The following is a 21,117-nucleotide window of genomic DNA, read 5'->3' as shown; positions in this document are numbered from 1 at the left end:
AAAGCGTTTCAAATCAAATCAGGTACTTCTGACACCACCTTAGCCTATCACAGGAAAACAAATGAAAATAAAACTAGTGTGAATGCCGTTTGTAGTTGTTGTTTTTTTTGGGGGGGGGGGGGGGTGAACTGCACACAAACAATAAACCATGGGCAAACATCTTGATTCATGATTCAACCTAGATGAGTTTTACTTACAATGCTTTCAAAATAAAAATCCCCCAGCATGCCTTAAGATAATCACATGCTCCATATAGGTCAAAACATAAGCCCCCAAAAGACCCAATCGGAAACAATACACCTTCGTCTGTACACACATGCAACAACTTCCACAATTCATGGAGCTCACTGATAATCCTCTGTGGATTGTCGTTGCCAAAAACATATTTTAAATAAACTTAAAAGACAAACAGAAAAGACTTAACAAGATGAGCATTGTACATACATTCAGAAATGAGAGCGTCGCACCCAATAACAGGCACTCTTTTCTCTGTCTCTTAGGGGCCTCGGAAATACACGCACACAGAATGGCAAGCCACGTTTAGAAAGGCATAGCGTTGCTGGTGGTTATGTATTCTGTCTATGGCCAGGCCATGAAATCCCTGAATTTGGCTGCTGAATGACAAACCTCAGAGAGGCCATTTTGTTTTTGTGCTTTGTTTTTTGTATTAACGGGCCGGGCCTTAGTGGAATTCGGCAACAAGAGTATAAAAACACAACTGCAAAGATTCGGGGGGCCTAGAAAATATCAGTCCACCTATTAAATGAATGCTTTGTAATAGAACAGCATTAAAAGGGGCATTCAAATGTAAATCATGTCCACTTGGGGTTTTTGAGCATTCTTTTCTTATTTTTGTTGAAATAAGAAGCAGAAATAATATGACCAGGAGAGATAACATAGCCACCAATGCTTAACAGAAATACAACAAAATCAGGTACAATATTTAAAAAATACCCATGACCATTAGGCAGCCTAAGTAAACTTGCCAAAAAAACTAAGATGTACCGCTTAAAAAAATAATACACATAAAAACCACATATAAATGAATTTAAACAAGACAATAATTGTTCTGTTTTTGGTGGTGGCTTAGACATCCTTTGTTCAGCAAAAAAAAAAGAGAGTAGTAGTAGTAGTATTGTAGTGACAGTATGAGTGCAAAGAATAATAAGCTATATTCCAAAAAAGATTTCAACACATCAACTTCTTTTGATAAACATTGTGGACGCAGCTAAAGCCAACTGTACCCAGCTTCCCAATAGGTACAAAAACATCCGCTCGCGACTACAAAACTCACTTATTACCCCACCCGCCTGACTCCGAATGCACATATAAACCTGGATGACCGCTCGCTCTATGTGGATAGGAAATGCTTGTCTACTTCTCACCAGGTAGACATCAGGGATGTTTGAATCAGTGCCGGGACACTAAAGGAGCAGGGGGCGATGTTCGGTCCGCGAGCCAAGACTCCATACACGCCTACTTTCACAGCGTTGTGAGACAAAGAAGAGACAAACAGGACCAGACTCTTTCTCCCTCATTCCTTCACCATATGTCGGTTTCTAAAGAACTGAAGAAGAAAAATAGAAAATAAAGTAAACAGGCACCGAACTGAAAAGGGAAGGAGGGGGGGGGGGGGCGGGACTTGACATTAACAGTTCTTAACATGGCGTCTAAATCTCGAGACTTGCAAAAGCTTTGTCTGATAGAAATTCAGGAGTCGAAGCTCGCACACAAAGCCACTGCAGCATCTTCTGGACTGCACAAGAAAGAAAGAAAGAAAAAAAAAGTCTTCTTCGGATCCTCTTCTGGATGACCGGGTCCCAGTTAGAGAGGACCCACACACGGGCAGGTCCCCACAAACCACCACGAATGAAAACTGTGACTGCATTACGACTCTCCTACACCTGAAATAATAGTTTGTTTTCTTTGAACTTCTCCCACCGACTGTACAAACTCTGTTCTTTCATTCTATTTCATTTTTTTTAGATCTCGTTGCCGTTGACCCCTTGCCTAAATATTAGACCAGGCCAGTCCACTTTCACACTGAGCCGGCTCGCTGGCTCCCCCTGCCGGCCAGTCTGGGTATGACCGCAGACCCCAGCCTCACACCACCGTGCTGAGGGACAGGCCGGCGCTGCCGCAGTCCACGGCCACGGTGGTGTGGGGGGGGGCGTGGCCGTCGGTGGGCGTGTCGGGCCCCACCAGGAGCGTGTTGCTGTCGATGGAGTCCTCCCGGTGTCCGGCGGGGGGGCCCAGGGCCTGCTGCAGGGGGGCCGGGGGGACCTGGGGGATGGCCACCTGCAGACAGCGGGCCATGGTGTTAGGCTGCCGAGCCACCACGGGGACAGCGCTGCGCACTGGAGGGGGGAGGAGGTGAGCGGCACAGGAGAAGGGAAAAAAGGAGAGATGGAGATTAGCTCAAAAAATACAAGGATATATTAATTAAACCAAAAGCCTGGATGGATTCGTCTTTAAATCAATCTGGCGGAGAGGAGAGAAAGAGTAAATAGAAATTGGAAAGAGTAGTGAAATGATTTTTTAAAAAAACAAACAAATCAAGCTTCACAATGGTCCACTTCTTCCTGCAAACAGAATCTTTAATCCAAAGCAAATTAGTGATCATTTCTTTTAGACGTCACAAGGAGCAGGTCAGGGTTTAGGCGGGGCATCCTGCTCGAGGCTGCCTACAGGTCAGGTCGACGGCGGTCTTCGGGGGTCTGAAACCAAGAGCCTTAGAACAAAAAGCCCCCTAGACTAAAGCTCCCCCTCCCCCGTCCTTACCGAGCTCCATGTAGAGCCGGCTGTCGGGGTCGATGGAGGCCTCGTAGGGGGGCGGGGGGTCATCCGGGTGGTGGAGGTCCGGGTACTTGTAGGCGGCGTAGGGGGGCGGGGGCTCCTGGAAATGGAAGGCGCCGCCCTCGCCGTCGTCCGACAGGTGCAGCGGCGTGAGCCCCGTGCCGAAGGCGTCCGGGCCGCAGTCGAAGCCGGGCACGCGGCGGCCCAGGTTGAAGTGGTGCACTGGGGGAGACGGGGAGAGACGCCGCGGTCAGACAGTCGACCTCGCCTACCACCCCGCAACATTTGTTGATCATTTTCTCATTGTACTACGATTATTCTTTTTTTTTACTTATTACCGTATTTTCCGCACTATAAAGGCGCACCGGAGTATAAGCCGCAGCAGCTAAATTTAATGATGTGTACATATATAAGCCGCACTGGAGCCCGCCGCTTAAAGGGGGGGGGGCGGACCGGTCATAGAGCCCATAGAGTTAAAGTTGGTGGACTGTAACCAGTAAAATCCATAGATTTAGGAGGTCCCCTAATGGCCGTTACCTGTGAAAATCCATTGATTAGCCGCACCGTTACATAAGCCGCTGAATCGAAATATGAGAAAAAAGGCGCGGCTTATAGTCCGAAAATTACGGTAATTAAAGTTCCTTTTTTAAAAAATATATATAAAATGTATGGAAATTGTGTGTCGTTGCTCCCCTCTCTTTATTATTTATACGTTTTGATATAGTATCATAAAATAAGTAATAATAACACAAAAAGTAGCTGAAAAGGTGAATCCATATCATGTAGTGCTCGGGGTGTACATGCAGCAAGCTTAGAGGGACACAAACTAATAGGCTACACTCCGGGACGCTGGGCCCTGAGGTTTCTTACGGTTTCCTCCGATGAGCGTCTCGATGCGCTCGCGGCGACGCTGGCGGAGCCGGTGCACCATGAAGAGCAGCAGGGAGAGGATGAGGAAGGAGGAGATGCAGCTGACGATGAGCCTCATGCCACTGGCCATGGAGTCAAACAGACTGCTGCCGTCTGGGACCGCAAGACAGGAGGACAGTGTGAAGGACTGATGCATTTAACGCCGTTAACAGACACAGATGAACGATATTCTGAATTACAACTAAGATGTATTATGCTCCAACATCGTATGCTTTGTCACCGTTGTTGTTGTTGACTGGTAGTTCGAAAGAACTGATTACCATTACATAAATTCATTGCAAAGTTCGTAAGGCCTTACAAAAAACACGAACAAACAAATGAAAATTGAATATACAAAAAGACAGATACAGTAATAGAACACAATACATATAAAAGAAAGAAAAAATTATAGTAATCTAATCAGAATCTAATAAATACAAATGTCACAAAATAATCTAGTATATAATAATGACACTTCATAATCAAAAGTTGGCTCGAGAAAAATGTAAAACTCAATATCACCATAGGTTGAGCCCTGACTCGTCCACCAGTAGTGAGATGTGTGCAGTACCTGACGCGTCCACTAGTGGTCAGCATTGTGCAGTATACATAGTGTACTACTTGGTGGCTACCCGGTTCGGTGTGTGCCGTACCTGGGTCTAGGCACGTGAACTTGCAGCACTCCTTGGGGTCCTTGCGGAAGTTCTGGCAGCTCTGCGGCCGCTCGCACAGCGCCGCCACGCACATCTCCGGCTCGCCGTCGTGACACGTGCAGCTCAGGCACGGGTCGTCGCCCTTTGGCGTGAAGTAGTAGCCCTCGTTCACCACGTTGTCCTTGATGTCCACGCACGTCTGCCCTGTGGCCGGGGGAAGGGCGAGACTCGTCAGATACTAACTTCGGAAAAATAGCAATTTATTTTCCTTGTAGTGTTAATATTTTTGTATCGTACATTTATATTGTAAAATGTATTTCATATATCAAATTGCTCTAGCTGAGAATTCATATGTTTTTGGTTTCCTTCCTTGTTCCAATTCCCAGTATCCCCAGTATCCCTTTTGCATTGGGGTTCTGACAGGAAGCAGAACGCTACGTAATCCTCCCCGAGTCCACCAATCGGAGCGCGACGTACTCCTCTTGCACAGGAAGGGGAACTTCTTGTGGCAGTTCTCGGCGTTCCAGCTGTGCAGGCCCCGCTCGTTCATGCTCTTGCTCTGGAAGCGCTGCAGCTGGCCGCAGAACACGTTGTCCTGCATGGGCGCGCCCTCCTGGGAGAAGCTGGGCAGGCTGTCGGGGGGCAGGAAGGCCTGCATCAGCCCTGGGGAGGGAAACACAGCCGCACCACCCGCGGTGATAAGCACGACTAGGGGGCAACAGGGAGCCGGTGGGCCGAGAGGAGAACAGTAGATGCTAAACGGCCCGTCTGCATAATGAATAGTATGAATAATGTTAATGTAAATCTTGGTCATTGTTGTTAAGGTCAGCCAGTCAGAGCCTGGTAGATTTTCTTTAAAATGTTTACCTTTATAGGCCACTTCCCAGTGCCCAACCAGGGAGTGGTTTTGAGTGGTGATAACATACTGGTAGCCGACCCAAAACCTACGAAAGAAAAGTTAGATCCACATTTTAATAAATCGCAAATATATTAATTATTTGATTTAAAATATGCAGGCGAGTTGTGGTTCTCGTCGAACCACTAGATGGCGTATAGGGGTCAGTGAGGTGCCATGGGGGGGATTAATCCCCGGCCTGGGGTCTGTATATACATTCAGACCTAGGGCCAGAGGGGTCACCACTGTTTATGGTCGCTACCACCCACGTGGGAGGGGGGCTGGTAGCTAGCGACCATAAACAGGTTTCCCCTGGATGGCTTCCCTACAAGAAGCTGCTTTGCACTCAACGTGACCTTACATCCCATAATCCATGTCACACATTCTTGTTTACACGTGATTCGTGTTCACCGTCAACATGTCTTATGTAACGCGTCTCAAATGGTAGCTACTGTTGTTGCCAGAAAACAGTACTTTACATTTTGTACCAGTAACCGGTTCCCTATGAATCCAACTACTCACTTCCGCAAGTATTCAGACATAGACAGAAGTGAGACAAACACACGAGACTGCAAACTCAACCGTCATCAAATACATTTCTCGACACTCACTTGCACTGATCTCTAGTCTGCTCGCAGACCTTGTCATCAAACTCCACGTCGATCTTAAGGATGAATTGCAGCTCCTCATCTGTGACGAAGGTGGCCAGCGAGCCGTTGACCTTCTGGCAGGTGTCCACGGCCTGCCAGTAGTTCTCCTTCCGCAGGTACACCTTGTAGCAACTGGCCGTCTTCTCGTAGTGATGCCAGCCGCTCGGGCACTTCTCTGCAGAACAGATAGATAGATGGAGAGATTGATTAATACTTTATTGATCCCCAGGAGGAAATTCAAAGACACAGTTGCTTGAACACGTCACATACAGCATACATAAACAAGATCATAAAATAAAATAAAATATCCACAGGGATGATATGGACGATAGAAGATATTAAATATAAAAGACATGCTTTGGAGAATGTGTGACATGATGGTAGTGCAATTAAGTATCAAAATAAAAACCGTGCATTTAGGCCTGAAAAACATCAAATAAAACGTATTATAAGGGGTTGAAGGCTTTAAATATGTGCTGCTGTTAAGATTCAAGAGGTATAATTGGAGTGGTGATTTGTTAGAAATGGATAAGCCATTTGTCGGCAATGAGTGAGGGAAATTAACTGGGATAATATCGGTTTCGAGTCGACTGAGCCCGTCTCTGCTCCAGGCTAATTTCTGACCCTTTAGGGCATCTCTCCCGTGACCGTAACAACGGTTGGAACCGGTCCCTCACAGGTGTGTGAAATGCAACACTTGTTCTCTGCCCTCTGTCTCCTTCTTTACTGCTCTCGAATGGTCCCTACAGCAGCTCCACCAGGGTCCTGGTGTGTGTGTGTGTGTGGACGGACGGGTAACTCTTACTGTTGAAGCGCGCCGGCTGGGCGACGCCCATCACATCCTCCACCTGGTCCGCACTGCTGCCGTAGCCAAACCGCTCCTCCTTTATAGCTGGGGGGAGAAGTTCACTTGGGTTAAAACAAGGCGTATATTGGGACAGGTTATTGCAATGGGATGTCCTCAAATCCAACCTGGGAAGTATGTTTTTGAGGAGATATTTGAACTCAATTGCTTCCGTATGGCATAACGAGCAGTCAAAAAGGTGCTATTTTATTTAATTTCATCAATAAAATCCCATCCTCCAACTGATATATTCTACAAATAACAAAAGCAGGCCATTCACTTTGTTTACAAGAATCTTTATCTCGACACCCTCCCACTCACACCACTCAGCCAGCAGAGGTACGCTAGTTCACCCAGTTAGAGTGGACAGAACACTGTCGGTGAGTTTTATGAAAGTCTTACGCCTACTGACTGGGGGGTTCTCAACCTCTCTCTGCTGCTTTCACACTGCATCAAAATGTGGTTTTACTAAATGGTAAAAACTGGTTTTAAACCGTATTATTAATATCATGCAATAGCTATACATCAATTAAATAACATGAATGTATTCATCTTTAATCCAGTGGAAATTTACATTTAGGTCCTTTTATAATGTAAACACCCTAAACGCTTTTATCCAAAGAGACAAATGCCCTTAACGCTTTAATCTAAAGCACAACTTAATATTATAGATAATATAAAATAAAAATTACATTTGTCAGAAACAAGAAACAACATTATCTCACTGTCGGAACAGTCAGGATGTTCATAGAAACACATGCCAAGCACTTACAAAATGCTGGTTAACCCGTTCCCTGTAAACAACAACTATAGCTAGGATGGCTTACTGATGGCGGTACCAGGGGTCCAGCTGAGGTTGTTGAGCAGAGCGCTCAAACAAGTCCTCAATACACAATACTCTACCATATTCAAAGGACTCAACAGGGTTGTAGTACTGTGAAATAGATTAATTAAAACTATATATTTACAATGAACTAGTCTAATAAAACATTGTTTTACCACGGCTCACATGAGAAACTCTGAGGCAGTTTCAAGTCATCATGTAATGACAAATCCCTCCACGCTTAATTACTGTACAATGACCAAAACACCATTACTACCAATAACATTCCTATGCTCCTATACTTCTAAAATGGCAGCGCTCTTGTTAATAGAATGATGGTTTTGTGGCCTTGTGTCCTGTGTTAGTCATCGCCCTCTGCATTTTAATAATGCTATGATCGAATGCACTTCGGACACTTCGTCTTTCAGTTGAAATGACAGCAGAGAGCCGAGAATAAAAAAGCGGTCAGAGAGTACATGGACACATAGACAGCAGCTTCAGCCTGAAGCTTAGATGCTGGGCTCAATCCTGCACTTTTTCCCTTGTTCAGACGATAATGCTGTGGCAGGCTGGGGTTTAAGACGGGGAAACAAACAAACAATGGGATTTCCGTCAACAGCTTAACACTGCTATCTATCCATCTATTTGGTGTCCCCACGGGCCAAAAATACCCTCCCACACAGAGACAGGCAGCTGGTGTCTGAATTATCTGTGCCTTTTGCTCCTTTCTGATTATGTGCCTGCCTAGTTATTTTAACCCCTGACCAACCATTTGTGGGATGTGGAATGTGGCGCTTTGCATCACTTATATTGACTATTTAGTGAATACAGAGACTGAGGCATTAAAGAAGCAGATTTTACAGGTAGAATGATAGGATTGAACCTACAACCTTTGTCTGCCGAGTCACCCTAGGCACTTGACTATCCTGCTCCTAATGATGGCAATAATCACAAGATCACAACAACATAGATATTTTCTACCTACATAGTCCTTCCAGAAGTACAAGCATGCAATAGTGCATAAATAAAATCAGGCAGTCAGCAACAGGATTTTTTCTGCATTGAACCCTTGAGCATAATATGAATACTCTATAAACATGGTCCATTCCCTTTCATTTTGTTTCATTTTTCAGGGGCCAACATAGTTAGCCTCGAATTGACCTATTTTAAAAACAAAACATGCCTGTTGGAACATAATAATTACGCAGAACATGATTCTGATGGCAAAATGGACGCCTTCAGAAAATGACTCACGGTGACAGTCCAGCTCATCGCTCTTGTCGTCACAGGCGGTCCAGCCATCGCACTGCCAGTCCAGCGGGATGCATTGAGTCTTCCCACTGCGACAGGCAAACTGGCCCGGGTTGCAGCGATGCTCTGAAACACACACACACACACACACACACACACACACACACACACACACACACACACACACACACACACACACACACACACACACACACACACACACACACACACACACACACACACACACACACACACACACACACACGTTACAGACAATCGCCTGGTCTGAGGCAATATAAAAACGTCAGCTAGAGCGTGGGTACGTTTTGTGTTTGCGTGGGATGTTTTATGGATAGTTGGTTGAATCTGATTCAAAGAAGTAGAGACACCAAACTCATGAATGATGTGATTTAAACCAAAACCAGCACACAATGTTATCCATTTTGAAAATATATTCATTATGTTGACGAATCGTGACTCGGGGATCAGAGGACTAGTGTTTTATTAATTAAACCAACCCTTAGTTGCCATGGCAACAGTAATGGTCACGACGTAGCCATCCCCTAGATCAAAACAGCCCCTCTCTTGACCACGTGTTAACGTATCCCTTCGTAACAGGGGGTTCATAATAAGTGGGCCAGCGGTTCGGCACCATGGTGGGTTCACATGAGACATGTTACTGCAGCAGAGCTGCCCACGACAGGCTGGTAACATGGGATCAAACCACTGATCCAGCGTTCAGAGTCCAAATTAATGTATGTTACATATCATATTACCATGAAGTTATTGTTTGTTTTGAAATCTGAAATTAATTCCACGTTAGACCATAATAGGGATTTATTTTCCCAGATGCTTGTCACAAACATCGGGGAAAGATTAATTAATTACAGTTGCACAACTCCACACAATTAAACTCTTGCCTGATTCAAACCGTTATTATTCAGCACCGTTTGAGATAGTCACTTAATGTCGTTGACAAACAGCTAGCCTGTTGCGAAGAATAGGGAAGATGGACAGCAAGCTGCGGACCTGAAACAAATCAAGTAAATTGAATGCTAACATCCTTTATTTAAATCTGTCCACGTTCAGTCGGGCTTATTTATACACTAATCTGTATTGAAGCAAACCACAAAAAGGCAAGTCTGGGTCCCCCACTGACTGTCTTGTTTTTATTTAACCGTGTGGAAATCCTGTTTGTTTTTTTTACCACCCCATTTAACAAAAGTGCCTGCCTTCAACACCCATGTCTTTGTTTGAGAATTCCTGCTTCTTCTGAGTTTTAAAAACAGCCAAAACTATTTAAGGGTAATGGTTGTTGTTTCAGCAGCCTGGTTGACCTAAACTATGCTAGCTTGGATGCTCCAACAATACAGCAGAACTTTGACAACACTACCCACTTTATCTAGCGGTAAACGCCTAGCTGTTGTTGATCAATGCGGCTAATACAGTTTGACACAATCAAATTATGTTAAATTAGGCAAGGGGAGGTGTTTAACTTCATTGTGTTGCAAGAAATGGATTGTGAAAGGACTGATGGTCGGATAAGGCCTCATTTATAGGAGATGTCCAGCTGGAGTCCTGGAAATTAATTAGATGAATGATGGGCTTGTCTTTCAGCTTTGTAGATTAACTTTTGTATGAATAGGTACATAACCCAACTGTGCATGTGAAAAGCTATACAACTAGGCCTTGACATTATGTGCTTTTGGGGAAAGTGATACGTTATATGTGCAAAGTCACAATGTTATGTCATCAGAAAATATTGCTTGTTTAGCAAGTTTTTAGCAGAGCCCGCAGAATCGTTCACTGCTAAAGCTGATTATTAAAAGGTGATTGAGTTATTTAACTCCTTAGTCATTTTCAGGTTAACTGCAGCTAACTGCCATGTTTGTTTTGTAGTGGTTTGTGAATATATGATACACAACATGTCGAATGGAAACAGGAAAAAACCTCTGAAACACTGCGAAATGCTTCCAGCCGTCCCACAAGGAATTATACATTCATTATTATATTCATAGCATTAATATACAATTCTTTTTGAAGTTATTAGTCCAGACCACTACCTCTAAACTACAGTGAACGCATCAAATATTCTCATCAAAAAATGCGCATGCCAATGTTCTGAATTAGATCAATACATGCATCCAAAGTTGACAAAGGTTATGTTGGGCACTCGGTTACAATGTTTGGATATGGCTAATTGTTTCCAAGACCTCAAGGGTATTGATCAAAGCCTTGCGGAATGGACTCATGTAGTATGCAACAGCATCCATCAGTTAATTCAGGCAGAAAGAGAGACTAACGTTTTTCATTATTTCTACCTCCCATCGCACCTTGATCATAAATCATCTGCTGATGACGACAGCTCAACAACGGCATTGGTAAAGTAGCTGTTCTTTCTGGTGAACCATGTCTGTCCATCAAGTTTTGTGTTCATACTTTTCACAAACAGAAGAGCAGCCATGGTGACAACAAGACAAGGACTCTAGCTATTCCGGTGTGGTCTGAATCTCCTTCCATGGTCGCAAAGCATCTCCATGTTGTACAAAACATAGATGTGTTGTAATTATATTTGCTACATACCCTTCATGCTGACTACCCGTTTCCTATTTACACAAATACACAAATTGAAACTGAAAAAACAAGGACATTAGGGACCTATGTTTTGACCTGACCTACTGTGGTGCATCCCCTTCAACTTTGCTAGGGGACATGATATAACATATGACTTGGTCATAAACCAAAAAAGTTGCCATATCAATCCAATGTCAAAGTTAGTGGCCTTTGGTATCGATCGCTTTTGGTTATGTTCAACGGTAAATAAATACCAAATATAACTTCCAAATTGATAGAATTTGATGGATGCCATCTGAACGAGACCCTCTTCTACCATATTTTCACGCTGGGGTCCAGACAGTGAGTCATGTTATCATCCAATCCCCATTATTTATCTCCAGTTCTACACCGAGGGATTAATGTCTTAAAATAGGACGGATGAAACGGCAAGGAAAACAATCATTAGTTCTGGCCCTTGACATTTGTTTCCCGCACGACAATAAAGAGAGATTGTAAAGTACGACCCACAGCTATAACAGCATGCAGAGGTCAGCCAGATACCATCCATCAGCTGAGCACATGTATCCCTCTGGGTGATCCCCGGGTATTGGGGCTTAACCGTCCATATGATTATTGAACTGAAGGTCCTGCCCTAAACATGTGTTTTTAAATAGGAAGATAAACCCATGAACATGCAAAAGCAGTTAGATCGCTTGGAACCCCATGGGATGGAGATGGTTGCCTGGGTCATCAAATCAGTAACCCCTTCTTTGGTCTTGAAATATGTGCAATGTGAAACTATGAGATTGTTTGACTATCATGTGCTTTAAAAGACAGATGATTTTGGAATGGTAAACGGATGCTACTTTGCCCAAATAAACACTACTACTGGCATTCAAGACACAACATGTAGTCCTTTTAAGGACAGCTGGAGCTTCTTGCGTTTATGCTGATTTGCTTTTAAGCTAAAGGAATAACATCACTTACTTATCATTTTGTTTCTAGATGTCCTAGGATTTGTTTGAAGCACGATATGGTTGTCTAATCTCTTGTCTTTCTCCCGAGGCTTTACATGTTAAACATCTAGAAAATATCCAATATTTCCATCAGCATTTTTTTTATTTTCTGACAACTGATATTATCTTGCAGACATAGCTGTATGGTGCAGGGCAATACACAGCTCATATGCGCGCCCTGCTCTGCAGACGCATGCCGCGGCATGAGGAGAACCTCGAGTCCGCGGCTCTCTGGAGGAGGCCTCGCTCCTCATGCACACCGCTGAGCAGCAATTCAGTTTCCCCTTTCGTGCATGTTGACGTCAAGCACTTGAAAGCCAACGTGTGCGTTTGGCGTTAAATTACCTGTCTTCGGTGGATCCGTTTGCACGAGGGCGAAGAGAAGAGAGAAGAAGACGAAACAGCTGCTGTCAGCCTTCGGCAACATTTATCCTCCATTCATAGTAGCTCGTCTACTCAGAAATAAAACACCCGAGAGATCCGCACCACGGTCGCCCCCCTTCAACCTGTTAGCACCCTAATAATAAAACTACTAATGACCGTGTATCCATTTGAGTTCCGTTAAAGCAGCAATGCGATGAAGTGGGGTCTTCCTGCAATACGCTCAACAGACACTCGTAGATTAAAGTTAATCTACAGAGCTTGCTATGGCTAGCAAGCTGGTGTACGCCTACCGTCCTCCCTACTGAACCAAGATGGCGGCGTCCTCCCATCACAACAACCCGACGTCGAGGAGCCCAACCAACACGCAGAGGAGCGAGTCATCTGGGGAGGCCTGCTGGGCGGAGTCCATCACACACAATCTCTGTTATTCAGTAGGGAATGCATTTCCATTGGGGATATGATGTATGAGCGTTACATAAAATCTGGGAACGTCGGCCTTGGGTTTACTCCTATGAGTGATTCATGTAAAAAAAATTGCTGGCCATTTTTAAAAGGATATGTGCTGAGGCACGTAGAAATCACATAGAAGCACATTAAAGACACATTAAGAGATACATCCCTCCCTGAAACGAGCGGTCAAATATATAGTTTTAAACCTTATAAATGTTTTCTTGGGTTTCAGGGGTACAACAGTATTCCATACATGCCATCCAAAGACTTCCATAATCTCAAATGTATGGAATAAATAATAAACCAAGTGCATCATTCAACACACATGAGCATGACCCCCCCCTGAATCGTTACAACTATTGGCTGAAGAGGCCTTATATAATGGTAAATGCACAGCATTTGAAGTCTGATTGATTGTAAAGCAAAGCATTTACTCCTAATTAAACGTTTGTGGATAAAGGTCAAGTCACATTGTAGATAGCAACTAAAACAAATACATCTTTATTATTCACACAAGGTATAATGTTTCCATATGAATAATTGCATATTTCGAAAAAACATCAGTGAAATGTCTTTCATTGGGGCCTCACATTTAATCTTTAAGGAAAGAAGACAGTGGGGATGTCATTTGACGTGTAGAAAAACACATTTCTGAATGTTTACGAACATTGTTGCAGATAGGTAGGGTTGTTTGTGCTAACTCAACTGATTGTGGTTTGTGCTTGGAACATCTGACATTGTGCACTACAGCTACGACACAGAACCATTATATTCTGAACCACTCCACAGCACTTTTATTTGAAATCATTATAACTTATGGAACAATAATAAGCATGCCTAATGTAAGCAGGACATATATTATTTAGTTCAGACACTAACATCTACAAAGGAGTCCTAGGCAGATGGAAAAAGAAATTCAAAAGTAAGCATTCAGATTAAAGATTTGAGCGTTCAAAAGGTTCAGTAAACAAAATCACGTAAGCGAGTAAAAGATGTACAAATGATTCACCGTATTCAAGTTTCTCCACGGCAGAATATCGCTTAGATCGGCATGATCGAAGCGCAGAACGAGGTCTCGAGCCCTGCAGCGGCGGTCCTGCAGAGGTTGTTTACCGTTAGAAAAAGTCGGCCGCTTTGCGTCGCTTGGGCAGCTGCAGCAAATCGTCTGTGAGCGAGGACGTGTCCTGTGAGCTGGGGGTCTTTCCCTTGGTGGGCGTGGCTATGGGGGTGGAAGGGCCGCTCAGGGGGGTTTTGCAGCCGCTGGCACTGTGCGACGGGGACGGTGTGTAGCTCGCCCTCAGGGCTTTGTCAGTGTACTTGCTCGATGTCCGGTTGACAAGTCTCTGGAGGGCTGGCGTGAGAGCCGGGCTGAGGCCTTTGGGAGTTAAACTGTTAGGAAGTGAAAAAAACAGGTACAATTCGGTGAGATGATCTTAATACGCCACGGTGCGGTCCAGTGTTTTTATTGCTTCATGGGGATTAGCCTACACAAAGCTTCAAACGCAATACATTACACAACTGTCCAACTCTGGCAGTTCTGTGTCATTATGTTACTCATTTGGGGAACATGTATACAGGTGCGAACACACCAAGCGCGTACCTCGCGTACCATGTACGCGCGTAACGCAGCTAAAATGTTGCTTGACCATTTTGTGTCAAAAATGGTCAGATACGCGCGTACGCATACGCGCGTAGATGAGACCGCCCAAACCCCCCCCCCCAGCCTGTGGCTGCGCTGGATTTAGGAGTCCGAGGAAGGAAACCCAAACGCCGCTGTGTTTGGGTGGATGATAGAGCTTGGATCGGGTTAGATTAAATAATCTCGGATATAAATAACAATAATCGGGTTAAATAACTTCACATGGTGTGTCTGGTGTGTTTCCAGCATTCGTAGTGTTGATCAGCAGATATATAGTCCGCCAAGACGTTGAGGTTGCTTAGCAATCAGAGACTCTGTCCATGCAAGTGAACGGAGCGTTCACTCTTCGTCATAACTATCAAACCAAACATCCTTCACATTCACAGAGCGAACATTATGAAAGTAAAATGCACATTTCTCGCTAGAAATGTTTCCATAAACGTATTTAATGGCGTAACTATGTTACTATTTCCACCCAGAATAAAGAAAGTTGCCGGCCGTGGCTGCCATGGACATGGCTGCGCTGGAGTCCGAGGTAGGAAACCCAAACGCCGTCGTGTTTGGGTGATAGAGTTTAGATCGGATTAGATTAAATAATCTCAGATATAAATATCAATAATCTGGTTAAATAACTTCACATGGTGTGTCTGGTGTGTTTCCAGCATTCGTAGTGTTGATCAGCAGATATATAGTCCGCCAAGACGTTGAGGTTGCTTAGTAACCAGAGACTCTGTCCATGCAAGTGAACGGAGCGTTCCCTCTTGTCATAACTATCAAACCAAACATCCTTCACATTCACCGAGCGAACATTATGAAAGTAAAATGCACATTTCTCGCTAAAAATGTTTCCATAAAAGCATTTAATGGCGTAACTATGTTACTATTTCCACACAGAATAAAGAAAGATGTCGGCCGTATGCTTCTGTCCAAGCTCACTACTCTCTGCCAGTGACGTCGGGTCAAGCTCAACGCTGATTGGCTATTGCGGCGCGTATGAGCGTAAAAAGTTCAATTTTTTGAACTCCTCGCGTACGCGCGTATATGTACGCGCGTATATATACGCGCGTATATATACGCGCGTATATATACGCGCCTCATACGCCCCTAACGCGAGTAAAATGTTGCTTATACGCATGTAACGCGTGTACGCGTCTCATACGCGCGTAAACCAATGGTTCCCTATGGAAAAAATGCCGATTTTATACGCGTCGTACGCGAGTAACGCGCTTGGTGTGTTCGCACCATTAGTAGTTTGTGTTCCATCTGAGACATCCACTGATAGACTATGATAAACTCTATGTCAGATGTTAATTGACCATTCTTACGTCTTCAGCTTGATGTTCAAAACCATTGGTTAAAGGTTGTATCAGCGATTCTAGGCCCAAACATAATGATCACATTCATATGATCTCTCCTCACAATCATCTAGCTGCCCGTCCCATAAGCAGGCAGTCAAAAAACGGCATCTCTGTAGGCAGCCTAAGCTCCGGGATCGTACAAAATAAATGGTACGACCAACCACTCAAAACCAAAATAAATAGTATTCCAACCAATTACCGACAAGGGGTGGGTGTTGTGTGGTATTGCACTGCGTTCATGATAGTTTTTACTGGATGCACCAAACAAGGAAGGGAGGTGCAAGCTGGCCCTGTTTGTTTGGGATCTCGCTTCAAATACCAACAGAAGCGATGTCCCCCAACATCGCTGATACAACCTTTAAGCACATGGCATAAATAACGATGTAGAGAAAAACAATCTGTGTGATTTTTATTTTTACTTTCAAAATCTGATAGTTCTTATATTTATTACCAGTGTATGAGCTTCTGTGTTATGCAACTGTCTGGTTCACTTGGCAAAAAAACAATTGTAAGTTTGCATAGAAACAAAATCTCAGTGGGAGCAGTGCTAATTTATCACAGAGTCATCCATCCACCGTCATTGATTTATGTTCTGCAGAATGCCGTCATGTCAAATCAAATTTGTGTACAGCAGGGCAAGGCCACGGTGAAGCACAACAGTGAACGTTTTTTGTTTGATTAAGGCCCCGTCCACACGATGCCGATTTCATGGCGAAACCGCAAAGGTCTTGTACGGTTTGGCCTTCCGTCCACACGAAGCCGGCGAATCCGCTGACCGAAACCGCAAACTTCTGAAACCACCCTCGGAGGTGGTTTCAAATCTATCCGGTTTCGTTTTGGTTTTGTGTGGACGCCTGAAACCGACTGAAACCGCAAACCATGACGTCATCGCCCCACCCCTCGACCTCCTAGCCAATGGCTCTTAAGCCTGCGGAGTCTCAGAAATCACAACAAAAAATATGATGGCGGACTACAAGCTTGTAATCGTTCTGCAGCATATCATGTCCCTTGTTGGGTTGCTAAGCCATTATTGAGAATCTAGTTCGCCATCGTAGAAGAGCTGTTTGTTTGTGTTGTTAGTGGTTCGGGGGGCAGCCTTTATGCGCATGCTCGCCTCTTCTTCTTCTGAATTTGTGTACCAGAAGCAGCGCCCATTATGGGCCTGGAATGTTTACTACAGCGTTTCTACAGATCTATCCGGTTTCGCTTGGCTTCGTCTTTACGGAGATACTTCGAAACCGGATAGATCGAAACCGTAACGGTTTCGCCCGTTTCGGCTTCGTGTGGACGGGGCCTAAGTGCCGATGGTTTTACCTTGCAAGGTTCTCTGACACTTTCCTCAAGGCCTCCTGCTTCTTGGCGCGGGTTTTGGCAGCGGCCTCGTTAGCCATCTTTAAACCCAAGCGCTCCCTTCTCCCCGGCTCTGGAATCTGACAGGGTAGAACACAGAGACAAGGTTGGCATCTGAAAAACCAAGTTTCAATCAATTCAAAACACTGATTAAATGAATCATTCTGGGAGACTTCCTGCGCACCTTAAAGGAGGGGCCGTGGTTTCTTTCTGCGTACGGGGTGTCAGATCCATCCAGGCGGAAGGGAGTGCTCTCGATCTCACCCCAGGTCATCAGTGGGGAGTCGGCTACACCTTAACAGATGACATTGTTTGGTAAGATGAGTGTAATTTGACAAAAGGTAAGACTATTGCATTAGCCAATGGCGTTTTCTGCACAACTTGGAGGCAACTCAAAGCATCGTTTCAGCAGGCCCTTACCAGGTGCTGGGGAGGGAGATCCTTCAAAGCCGTATCCGTTGACCATTGGGGAGTCATTGCGGATGAGATCTTTCCCATCTGGTCCGACTTTACCCTGTTTAAACTGGGGGGGGCAGAGTTGACATTAGCTGCAGCCATTTCGGATGCTTTTTTGCCATTTCGTGCAGTCTTTCTCATAACTATGTGCATTTTTACTAACAAGTTTATTAATGTGAATAACCCCATTATTGGACATAAACAGTATGGCAATAATCCCTCTGACATTCAAACAGGTCTTGGGTATGGAAAACAGAAAAGCCTTGTATATGCAGTAATCTGATTGCTTGAAAACTTGGTATTCTTGTTTAAACGGTTGATTTTTTTTTCTGGTTCATCTACAATTAACCCATGCACCTTTCATGAAAACACATTTACACGTACCTGTAGATTGAGGGCCGCAGCCTGCTGAATCTGGGTTTTGTTGAGGGCTTTGCTGAACGGGTCTACGGCAAAGCGAGTGTTCAGGTGAATCACCTCCCGTGGCTTTTTGAACAGAGTGTCATCTTTAACCCCTGTTTAAACAAAAAAAAAGAAAAAAAATGATATATATATATATATATATATATATATACTATATATACTACACACACACACACACACACACACGCATAAATAAGTACACACATTAAAGTATTCAATATGTAGATTTATATAAAATAAAAAGTAGATTTATACAAAATAAAAAGCATGAACATCTGGCTGTTCATGCTAGCATGAACAGCCAGATGAAGGTAGTGGCGCTGAGTAATTGTTCTCACCCTCAGGGTAGTACATTAGGGCATTCTTTGCTTTGTACTCCCAGGTCTCCAAGCCAGCTTTTACACAATCGATGGCCATCTTCTCTGCTGAGGGTAATGCCAGGTTTTCTTCCCGGCGCTAAAGAAAGGATCGTACCATTTTGGATTTAAACAAAATGCATCATGAGCGTTCAACTATGCATTTTGTTATAGTTAATATTTAAGAAAAAATTGGAATGCACATACCTGTTTGTACTCAGCCTCTGCATCGTATAACCATGAATGTCTCAGCTTCTCCTTGTCTTCAGCCAACTCCATGATCTGCTCAAATGACGCATTGTCCTCGCTGGTGTTCTTCGCAAGGAAACGATCCAGGCAGGGCAGTTCTCTTTTCTCGTTGCCCTCTGCGGAAACAGAGCGGTGGAAATAAGTCTTTGTTGTTGACTATGTCGAGCATTTATTAAAGTGTATTGTGTCTTAACTGGTAGCAAATAATAACTGGGAACTATAATTATTCTAAAAGTAATATCAGATTCTACAAAAAAAAAAAAGTCCTATTTCACCGTTAAAATAAGGGCAGAATTATTCCGAGTCCTCAAAGTCCTCTTTTAGTTCTAGCATGTTAGTGTCCCATCCCCATACGGAAAGATATCTTGTCTTGAGTAGATAGATTATGGGTAAAAAAAAACAAAGTCTGAATACATCGCCACAACTACTGCTGCCAGAAAGAAAAATAAAACAGTTCTGAATTGTCACATTGAAGCAAACCTGGCAGAGCCCTTCATGGACAAAAAGTTTTTATTCGAGGAAACACAGAGTTCCACTACGATTGAACCATCGCCATCCAAACACATCTGTTCCTCAGATCTCAGATTTTTGTGGTGTTCATCTTAGCTGGCATAATAGCATTATTTAACTTCCATTGAATTGTCTCAACAGCCGTTATACCATCCCATGGAGGTGATAAAGGTCCATAATCCCCACCACTCCAACTATGAACGACCACCGCAACTTTGACTGTATGAGCCCTCTACTCACCTCCGTCTACACTCTTGATGCTGGGGGCAGTCCTGCCACTGATGGAGGACGGAGATCCAGCATGTCCTAACGGAGTGTCAAAACTAGCGGGCGTGACATCTGCACAATATAAAAGATCCAAAGAAACAATAAAACACACCACAACACATTGTCAGAGAGGTCCATGTGTAAAGGACAAAGACTGCATGCATACTCTGTAAAACACCAAAAACACCTAACCCTTTAAGCCTTATTCTCTTGTTAGGTACCATATCACATAGTAATAGGTAACGATTCTTACATGGGGCGGTGGATCGTGGTGTTGACTTGTTTAAAGATGAGCCGTAACGGATGGAGATCTCTCTCATCCGTCCCAGGTCACCACATTCTTCTGCGTCCAGGTAATCCCTCTGGGCTTGGAGTCTAGTAACGTCTGGGAAGAAGTCCCTCTGGATAATCTTCTCTAAACTCTGCGAATGACATAGCAAAAAGGTGATTTGGAAAATTTGATACATCGACATGAAAAACGACTGTATTTGTCAACCCATCAACCCGTCTTACATCCTTAAGCAAGCAAAGCCATTTAACAAGGAGCAGACAACGCCAACGTACTGACACCACCAGGTGAAACCTGTCACCATGAAAACCTGTAGTGAATAACAACAAATGTGTACTTTAAGGATATAATTTAAGACTTGATTGGCCAAAGCAGGGCGCTTAACTACAATATGTGACGTAATGCAAGACCAAGACCTGCTTCATGTAACGTTCAACAAGATGGACCAATCAGAAATGGCGTCATATCCGCTCAACAATAATTACACTAAATACCACAGTTACCTCAATGTAGTCCTCTTCATCCAGAACTTTCCGATTGTATATCCCCTGCTCTTCTGGCTGCTGTCGTAGGGCAACCGTGTTCAAATTAGCAGCGACCAGGGTCCCACACAGTGCTCTTCTAACACTAGCGCTGCCCTCCATTGTTGTCGCTGTTTTTGACCTGTTCAGGTCAATAAACCACTCGAACGCAACGCGATCAGATATAATAAACGCGGATTCAACAGTCAATCGACTAACAAAAAACAGAATGATATTAGTTTCCGACTAAACGCACTCAACAGCTTGCTATAACTAAAGGTACCTTAAGCTAAAAACAAGCAGCTACCGTATTGCTCGTGTTAAAATGACGCACACGTCTACGTCTGCTGTCGTCACCGGAAGTTAAAGAAAGTATTAAAGGAACAGATCACGATTTACTTTCATTCAATTTATAACATAATAATAACTCTGCCCCCAGCATTTGTTTGGAGCTCAACCATGTTGCTGTCAT

General features: G+C 44.0%; 2 protein-coding genes across 2 annotated transcripts; both read right to left on the bottom strand.

Annotated features, from left to right (window-relative positions):
• Positions 1–98: 98 nt before the first annotated feature.
• dgcr2 (DiGeorge syndrome critical region gene 2) lies at positions 99–13,097 on the bottom strand. Its single transcript, XM_056588030.1, has 10 exons — positions 12,739–13,097; positions 8,825–8,947; positions 6,709–6,795; positions 5,865–6,078; positions 5,226–5,302; positions 4,836–5,021; positions 4,359–4,562; positions 3,667–3,819; positions 2,782–3,018; positions 99–2,357 (listed from the first exon to the last, which is right to left on the bottom strand). The coding sequence occupies exons 1-10, from the start codon at positions 12,818–12,820 to the stop codon at positions 2,104–2,106; spliced, it is 1,617 nt and encodes a 538-aa protein (XP_056444005.1). The 5' UTR covers positions 12,821–13,097; the 3' UTR covers positions 99–2,103.
• A 608-nt stretch (positions 13,098–13,705) lies between these two features.
• Positions 13,706–20,995, bottom strand: ess2 (ess-2 splicing factor homolog). Its single transcript, XM_056588031.1, has 10 exons — positions 20,628–20,995; positions 20,089–20,257; positions 19,809–19,907; positions 19,017–19,174; positions 18,792–18,909; positions 18,415–18,545; positions 17,995–18,097; positions 17,759–17,868; positions 17,539–17,654; positions 13,706–14,616 (listed from the first exon to the last, which is right to left on the bottom strand). Exons 1-10 carry the CDS (start codon positions 20,766–20,768, stop codon positions 14,343–14,345), a joined length of 1,419 nt encoding a protein of 472 aa, XP_056444006.1. The 5' UTR covers positions 20,769–20,995; the 3' UTR covers positions 13,706–14,342.
• Positions 20,996–21,117: the final 122 nt, after the last annotated feature.

The sequence above is a fragment of the Gadus chalcogrammus genome, chromosome 4, assembly GCF_026213295.1.
Source record: "Gadus chalcogrammus isolate NIFS_2021 chromosome 4, NIFS_Gcha_1.0, whole genome shotgun sequence".
Taxonomy (NCBI): Eukaryota; Metazoa; Chordata; class Actinopteri; order Gadiformes; family Gadidae; genus Gadus; species Gadus chalcogrammus.
Note: the sequence above shows the minus strand (reverse complement) of the source record. Positions and strands in the feature narration are given on the sequence as shown.